Source organism: Chlorocebus sabaeus, chromosome 25 (genome assembly GCF_047675955.1).
Source record: "Chlorocebus sabaeus isolate Y175 chromosome 25, mChlSab1.0.hap1, whole genome shotgun sequence".
Classification (NCBI taxonomy): domain Eukaryota; kingdom Metazoa; phylum Chordata; class Mammalia; order Primates; family Cercopithecidae; genus Chlorocebus; species Chlorocebus sabaeus.
Window position 1 is genome coordinate 27,544,847 of NC_132928.1, and position 8,278 is coordinate 27,553,124.

Sequence of the window (8,278 nt, forward strand, 5' to 3'; positions counted from 1 at the left end):
GTTAGAAAAAGCCCAGAAGGCACTTTATTGGAGGTCTCTGCCTCCATTCACAGGAGAAAGGAGCCAGGAGTCCCATCCTGAGGGTCCCAGCATCAGCCCACTGGAGAGCCTGGAACAGTCCAGCACTCTGTGGGAGAGGGGAATGTTTTTAGTTTAGAAAAAATAGATCTCTATGTACATCTGACATATTTATAGCACATAAATTAGGGAGTGCTCTGACCCCTGCCCGTGGAGCCCAAGCACTGAGCAGGGAGATGAACGCCAGTCCAGAAAGAAGGTGCTGGAGCCCCTGCTCTGTCCTCTCCATTACGGTGCTCCCCTAGGGCCTCCCCAGGCCTCCTTGGCTCAGTCCAGGTGTCTGCAGGAGGAAGGTGTTGTCTGTATTTAGTGTCTGAGACTGGGTTTGAGGAGGCACCAGATTAAAGGAGACACATTTGCAGCTATACAGTCAGCTTCAAACCCCAGGTCTTGTAATTCCAAGAGAAGGGTGGGGAGGCGAGGCCATAGTCTCCAAGTCCCAGGATGATGGCTGACAATACACCAAAACTTCAGCTTCTCTCCACAGCACAGCTGGGAGAATTCCCCAGTGGAGGGGCCATCCGGCCTGCCTGTCCTCCCAGGAAGGTTTGCAGGCCTCGAGTGGTCGTGTGTTTGGTCCCGGGTATAGTTCCAACCCTCAGTTCCGACTCTGGAGAACTTCTTCCTCCTTCCAGCCACTTGAGTTTTTGCCAAACTTGTAGACGAGTCGCCGGCCATCCACCCGTTCCAGGATCTCCCGTTTGTAGTAGTACCTGGGTGGGGAGAAGGATGGTCAGAGGTGCTTAGGCAGGAAATGGGCCCCAAGTTGCCAGCCCTCCCACCTAGCCCGCGTTACCCCCAGGTGACCCATGCCCACGGGTATCTGCCTAAGCTGAGCCTGACTCACACTTCCTGAACTCCTCTGTTCTTCCCACCCGTAAGCAGAAGCTCTTTCCCTATACTGGCCAGTAACTGTGCCCAGGACACATGGCTCTCTGCCCTTGATTCTTTGTATCCTATGGCTATGACTGGGGTCTGATCATTAAAGTATATGATTTTTAAGGCCAGGCGGCTGGGCACGGTGGCTCACGCCTGTAATTCCAACATTTTGGGAGGCTGAGACAGGCGGATCACTTGAGGTCAGGAATTCAAGACCAGCCTGGCCAACAGGGTGAAACCCCCGTCTCTACTAAAAATACAAAAATTAGCCGGGCATGGTGGCAGGTGCCTGTAATCCCAGCTACTTGGGAGGCTGAGGCATAAGAATCACTTGAACTTGGGAGGCAGAGGTTGTAGCGAGCCAAGATTGTACCACTGCACTCCAGCCTGGTCAACAGAGCGAGACCCTGACTCAAAAAAAAAAAAAAAAAAAAGAAGAAGAAGAAGAAGAAGAAAAAAGAAAAAGCCAGGCACAGTGGTTCACACCTGTAATCCCAGCACTTTGGGAGGCCAAGGCAGGACAGTCATTTGAGACCAGGGGTTTGAGACTGGCCTGGCCAACACAGAGACCCTTGTCTCTATTTTAAAAAGAAAAGAAAAGAAAGAAAGAAAGAAAGTATATGATTTTAGGGCTGGATGGGACCTTAAGATGACCTAGTCTACCCCTGGACATAGGAGGAAACTGAGGCCCGGAGAAAAGCAACCTAAGTGCTTCAACGAGGAGAAAGCCAGGCCCTGGGTGGGCACAGCTCCCACCCACTTCCCGACTCTCCAGGTGCCTTCCTGAGGACGAGCCTCACAGGTGATACAAGAAATGTTGCCATTAGCTCAAGCACACTGTGTCTGCCGTCCACCAGGCTAATACTTTCTCCATGTTGTCGTTTAATCCACAAAGTAGGCCAACCCAGATGTTGTCCTCACTCTACAGGACTCAGCCTTGTTGCATGAAGCCAAGTGGCATCCAGGAGGAGGGCGGTGGAAGTGTGAGCACTGTTCCCGTGTCTGGCTGCATGGTGAGGGTCCTGGTCGCCAGCTCACCTCATGGCCCGGCTCAGCTTCTCATAGGTCATGTTGCTGTTCTTTTTCTTTTGGCCCCACAGTTGGGCCACAGCCTCGGAGCGCAGGAACTTGAAGACGCCTTCATGCCGATTCTCCCACTTCATGAGGCCCTCATTGAGCTCTGGGTGGATGAGGATGTCCCGGATGAACTCCCACAGGTGGGTACCTCTGGGTGCTACAAGGCCAGCCTCTGTCAGTTTGCCATCCAGGTGTCCCCTCTCACTCAAGGCCAGCTGGCCCTGCCCACCCCAGCGCACTGCTGACTCGGCCACAGCATGGGGCAAGCCCCTCCAGAGTGCCCTCTGTGTGGGTACTGCAGTGACTGCTTTTCTCCTCAGCCCACCTAAGCGCCCACCAGCTGCCTCCTTACACCGAGGGTGTTCCAGAAGGCAGGACAGTGGCCAAGCGCAGAGAGGGCTGGAGTCAGTGGACAGGACTCTAGTGCCATGAGCCTCCCACTGGGAGCCTTATTTCCTCCTCCTCTCCAGGACCACCAAGCCAGGCTTTGTAATTAGGTGGTGACCAATACCATAGAGCCCCCAGCTTGTGCACAGCCTTAACAAAGGCCGTGTGGAGGCCAGAGAGAACGGCAGGAGGGATACCCACAATGACCCGCAGTGCCCCGGGCAGCAGCTCAGCCTCGGTGCAGGGAGGACCCAGGGGCCCCTGGAGCTCACCGTGCTTGCTCTTCTTGCCCTCGAGACAGTCCCAGTACTCTTTGCTCAGCTTTCGGGGCCGACCTCGTTTCCGCTTCCCGTGCTTGGGATCCCCCTTCTTGCAGTCAGGAAAGCCGTCTGTGGGGACGGTGGTGGAAGATCAAGGAGGGCAAGGGGGGAGTTAGGGAGAGCAGCCCCTCTACAGGAAAAGGCTGCAGAAAGAGCCGGGCCCTCTGTACACTGCTAAATGGGACACCCTCTTGGGGACCTCCCTCAACTCACCTCTGGGGAAGAGCTTGCCGTCAGTGGGATCCAGGTCCACGTCACTTCCACCGGAGTCTGAGGAGTGGGAGCTCCGAGAAGCACCAGTCCCTGCGGGGTGGGGTCAGAGTAAGTCCCCTGCCGGCCCACCCTCTGCTGAACCATGCTGCTGGCTCTCAGGACACACTTCCCAGCCTGTTCCTATTCCTGCCAGAAGGCCTGAGTTCTGGTGCTGGGAGCCGGAGGGAACCAGGGACACTTTGGGGAAGGGAGGTTGTGGCCCAGAGAGGACTCTCACCTGCAGTGGAGACGTCAGAGCTGCCGGGGGAGGGGGCTCCTGCGCCACAGCTGCCGGGGTGGTAGGGGCTGGCTTGCTGACTGTCGTCCAGCAGCTCCTGGGCAAAGGGGCTGCCCTGGTCTGGGAAGAGGAGGTGAGAACTCAGAGAGGGCTCAGGGGACCAGACCAGGACAGGTGAGGCTGCCCATGGGTCTGATGACCTGCTGCAATTTTTCTAATTGAGGGAAGAAGAAGTCCGGGGAGGGGGTCATCTCTAGCACTCTGTGGAGGGGCAGGGATGGGACAAGACACGCTGGGGAAGGAAGGAGAAAACGGGTTCTCACCAAAGGGCCCTGGGTCTAGGGCCTCCTGGAAGGCCATGCCATCCTTCTCCAGCAGCTCAATGATCCAACTGAGCTCATCAGAAGAGCTGGATGCTGACAAGGAAGGAAGGAAGGGTCACACTCCCTTCGTCCCTCCCTGAAGAGCTCTCTCTGGCTATGCTGCTGGCCCAGAGCTCCAGGGCCTGCCCACTGTCACACTGAACTCAACTCAGCTCAACATATGGAGCTGCTCCCCCGCTTCCAGGGGCCTGGACTCACTGAGGTCTCGCAGCTGGGCATGGAGTTGGTCCCCCAGGGGCCCAAAGACCAGACGCAGCTCCTCAAGGGCACAATTGCAGAGGGTGGCCCCGTCCATGTCACACCGTGAGAAGTCAATGGCGCTTGCGTCGTACTTGTTCTTCTCTACTTGGTAGCTGATCCAGTCCAGAACTTGTGTCTTCGACCAGAACTGGGGCTGTTCCCCCGACCAGCTGGTCTTCTCTGCAAGGGCCAGGCATGGCAACAGGCTCAGCCCAGACCACCCAGCAGACCTTACAGCGCTGTTTTGTTTCTTTGTTTGTTTGTTTTTTGAGACGGAGTTTTGCTCCTGTCGCCCAGGCTGGGGTGCAATGGCGCGATCTCGCCTCACTGCAACCTCCACCTCCTGGGTTCAAGCAATTCTCCTGCGTCAGCCTCCCGAGTAGCTGGGCTTACAGGTGTCCACCACCAAGATGGGCTAAAATTTTTTTGTATTTTTAGTAGAGATGGGGTTTCACCATGTTGGCCAGGCTGGTCTCCAACTCTTGACCTCAGGTGATCCGCCCAGCTCAGCCTCCCAAAGTGCTGGGAATACAGGTGTGAGCCACCATTCCCAGCCCACACAGCCCCATTCCTGGAGCACACTGGGGATTCACACCTCAGCCCTTGGAGCCATCCCAAGAGTAGGGGCAGGAGGTAGCATTCACAACACCCTTGTCCTGGTATCTGACACCTCCCTCCGACTGTCACAGCCCCACAACCCCCAGCACCTCAGTCACTACGTCTCAGCCTCTAGCCCTGGAATTCGCCCAGAGACCCTCCTCCCTGCCCATTCTCCCATTTGTCTAACAGGCCCTTAGATGGATCTGTCTCCCACTCCGTGCCCCATCCCACCCCGCTGAGACCCACCTGTACCCTCCAATGACATCTGGGGGTTGCTCAGGGTCAGCACCAAGTCATCGGCCCCAAAGGCGGCAGCAGGGGGAACAGGGGCCAGGGTGGAGTCCTCTGAGCTGTACATCGCACTGACGTAGTTGCTAAAAATGTTGCTAATCTCACAGGTTGCAGCCATGAGGCTACCTGTGGGTAGGGGGAGAGGGGATGAGGTTGATGAGGGGACGAGGGTCCTCTCCTTACACTCCCAGCTACTCTGCTTTGCCCAATGATGGGCAAGAGTAGCCCCCAGGGGCAGGAAGATCATCAACTCTGCAGACACCCTCTCTTCAAGAAGGGCTCCAAGATCTCAGACCAGGACAGGACCACAGGAGCCTCCAGCTGGACTTCCCTCCTCAGATCTCTGGGGCCCTGGAGTCAGACTGGCAGCGTCATGGCCATTCTGCCCTCCCAGAGACGATCTCTCTCTGTTCTTCGACACTTAGAACACCTACGCTCTTGCTCGGAGATCCTAGACTGGAGTGTGCAGATTCAGAACCGCAAATCCTCTGGACCCCTCTGCAGTTTCCCAAGAGTTGTTCTAGGGAATGACAGGCAGGGAATCCTACCGGAGTGGTGGAGTCCGGCTGTGGCAGGCAGGCTGGCAGTCAGGCTTAAGCCGCAGGTGGGAGAGAAATCCAGTTCTGCCAGGTAGCGCTGAGGTGTCTGGCCGCTGCGATCCCCTACCTGGCTCTAAATAGAGCCTGGAGGGAGCTCCTCCCTGAGCTCAGGCCTTTATAGTACGTCCCCTGCAGTAACCTGAGCTGGTGGCTCATTGGACGGAGGGGATTTCCTGGCCTTTAGACTGGGCTCCTGGCCCCAGGTGATTTGCATATTCAGTGCCACTTGGCCCGGATCTTAGCAGGCGGTGCTGGGAAATCAGGCCCGGCTGGTTTAATGATTGTCAGAGTCTGTCATCCCGCACCCTCTGGGGTTGGGCACAGGGCACTAGCCTGGGCAGGTGGCGGGAACATTGCTGGGGTGGGCATCTGTGCTTTCTGCTGCCCTCTGGCCCAGGAAAATCCTCCCAGGGGCCAGGCCAGAGATGGGCCAGGCAGGGGCAGGGAAAGTGAGGGACTGTGAACCTCTGGCTGACCTAGATCAGAAAGCTGCTGGCCCCTAAATTCCAGCTATTTGGCGACAAAGAGGCCTAGTAGGGAGAGGAGTTACTAGGTTTAGGGGTTTTTCCCAGAACACCCAGTACTCTGGCCAGGGGCTGGCAGGTGCTCCAGGCTCAACGCTGGGCAATATTCATGGTTTAATTAGTGGTGGCTGGGCCTGCCAGCCTAGCCTTGGCTCCAGGGTCCCCACTAAAGGGGTCCTTCTCCAGCACTCAATCTGTTCGCAAGGTCTTCACTACCATCACCTGCCTGAACTCCATCCAAGCATCAGGGTTGCTGCAGTCACTCCTGAAGAGACCCAGCTCTGCTTGAAAGTTCTTCCCTCAGCGCCTGCTGAAGCCCTCCCTGCCGGAGTTGCCAGAATCCACACGGATAAGTTCATCCCTGCTCTCTGGACTCCATCTAATCTCTGGTTCACTCGGCCCAGTTTCCCAGTGCCTTCTGCTGCCCTCTAGTGGTCAGAAGCCTGACTATCTGGGTCACGTCATTCAAAGAGGGAACGCATAGTATTAATATATTTACCAAGCACTTTTCAACATATTCTCTCATTTAATCCTCACACCAAAAAAGTCCTGTAAGGAATGCATGGTTATTCCCATTTTATAGACGAGAAAGTTGCAGCGTGGAGGGTTCCCTCAGAATGGCTTGCCCAGGCCACACAGAGTTGGTGAAGGGGTGGGGCTGAGATTCACACCCAGGTATGCAGGTGTGTTGTACACGAAACCCTTGCTCTTTCCCTGCACAGGACTCAGAGTCTTCCCACCCAGCTCCATGGCCAGAGCCCTCGCCTTCCTTGTGGGCAGAGTCCCCCATGTCTGTGGTTGTCTCTATGGACTCAGCCTGAAACACAATGGACAGGGTCTTGTAGGCCCTCCTTGAGATCCTGAATGGGGTAATACAGGTGGCTGAGGCAGGAGACTTGTAGCCAACATCTGCAACTGTGTCATCTTGGGTGAGACCCTTGGAGTCTGCGCTTGTTTCCTCATCTATAAAAAATGAGGTTGTCTGAATTTAATTTAATAATCCCTAAGATCTCTTCTAGATCTAGCATTTTGTTTGTTTATTTTGTTTTGCGGTGGAATCTCGTTCTGTCACCCAGGTTGGAGTGCAGTGGCGCGATCTCTGCTCACTGCAACCTCTGCCTCCTGGGTTCAAGCAATTCTCCTGCCTCAGCTTCCCGAGTAGCCAGGATTACAGACCACCGCCACACCCGGCTTTTTGTATTTTTAGTAGAGATGGGATTTCACCGTGTTAGTCAGGATGGACTCGATCTCCTGACCTTGTGATCTGCCTGCCTCGGCCTCCCAAAGTACTGGGATTACAAGCATGAGCCACCGTGCCTAGCCCAGATCTAGACTTTTATGCATCTAAAAATGTAGGATCCGGTGGCTCACACCTGTAATCACTCCATTTCAAAAAAAAAAAAAAAAAAAAAAAAGTAGGATCTGTGTGACCCACCTCCATTAATGCATAACTTGCGGAGTTCCTGGCCACCCTCAGCCAGGGTGGGTGAAATGGTTACTCAAACAAAAGGTGACTCCACCCTCCACAGATACTCCTTTCTTTAACTCTATAGCCTGAGGACTAAGAAAATCTGCCCAGAGAATCTGCTTCTTACCTTCCTCCTCTCTGAAGCGCCTGGGTGCCTAGGGGAGAGTAATGTCCAGGATTCCCCCCCCAACCCCACCTCCGCCCCCGCCACCCCCGCACTGGGACAGTGCAGGCAGGAGAGCCTGGGGCTCAGTAGGATTTTCCCCAGCCCTTCAGGGGGCCTCCCCCAAGGAGCCTGAGGCAGGCACACCCTCCACCCAGTCCCTCACCCAGGAATGTGGGAGAACCGGCTTCTAGCCCCAGGGTTGCTCACGTGCTCCCTGCCCTGAAGAGTATCTGGCTGGGGCTCCCAGGATGGCGGGGTGAAGAGGAGAATGTATGAGAAAAATGAGAAGGCTGTCAGCCCCCTTGCCTTCTTGGGGCTTCCTCACCGGTGACATGGAGCTGAGATAAGGAATCCCTACAGACTAGCAGCTTGAGATAAGTGGGAAAGACTTGGATTTGAGGTCAGTGCCTTGGAAGCATGGGGATGGGGTTGGGGAGATGATTCCAGGATAGTGGTCAAGAGAGCTACGGAGCAGGATGCCAGGGGCTTCCCAGTACTCTGTGATGGCAAAAACAGCCCACTCGCCTCCCCTCTCCCCACAGAGCTTGCCCACACGGCAGCACAGCCTCATCTGTGGGATGGGAGGATGTCCTACAAAAGGACAGCCACATCCAGTAGGCCTGTCGGGTACAAAGGTGGCTAGTGAGGCAGGCTACACAGCTCAGGATACCCGTGGTATGAAATGGGAACCCACAAAGTTAGTGGAGTCACAGAACGGCTGTTAGAAGAAGGACTTCCAGCCTTTCCTTCCAGTGACCTTTCATGATTACTGGGCC

The 8,278-nt window shown here is 55.6% G+C and overlaps 1 protein-coding gene across 2 annotated transcripts; it reads right to left on the minus strand.

Moving 5' to 3' along the window:
- ELF3 (E74 like ETS transcription factor 3) lies at positions 1-5,431 on the minus strand. 2 transcript variants are annotated; one of them, XM_007988953.3, is made up of 9 exons: positions 5,294-5,430; positions 4,701-4,871; positions 3,813-4,034; positions 3,555-3,647; positions 3,232-3,351; positions 2,955-3,044; positions 2,694-2,810; positions 1,996-2,191; positions 1-791 (listed from the first exon to the last, which is right to left on the minus strand). In XM_007988953.3, the coding sequence occupies exons 2-9, from the start codon at positions 4,861-4,863 to the stop codon at positions 677-679; spliced, it is 1,116 nt and encodes a 371-aa protein (XP_007987144.1). In that variant the 5' UTR covers positions 4,864-4,871; positions 5,294-5,430; the 3' UTR covers positions 1-676. The 2 variants fall into 2 exon arrangements, with proteins under 2 accessions (XP_007987144.1, XP_007987143.2); XM_007988952.3 differs by having other exon boundaries at positions 575-791; positions 1,996-2,137; positions 5,294-5,431.
- Positions 5,432-8,278: the final 2,847 nt, after the last annotated feature.

Coding starts and splice junctions, on each gene's coding strand:
- ELF3 (XM_007988953.3), bottom strand. CDS start 4,863: ATGGCTGCAACCTGTGAGATTAGCAACATTTTTAGCAACTACGTCAGT. Junction 2,811..2,954: donor CGGCAAGCTCTTCCCCAGAG/GTGAGTTGAGGG, acceptor CCGTCCCCACAG/ACGGCTTTCCTGACTGCAAG. Junction 2,192..2,693: donor GGGCAAGAAGAGCAAGCACG/GTGAGCTCCAGG, acceptor CTGGCCTTGTAG/CACCCAGAGGTACCCACCTG.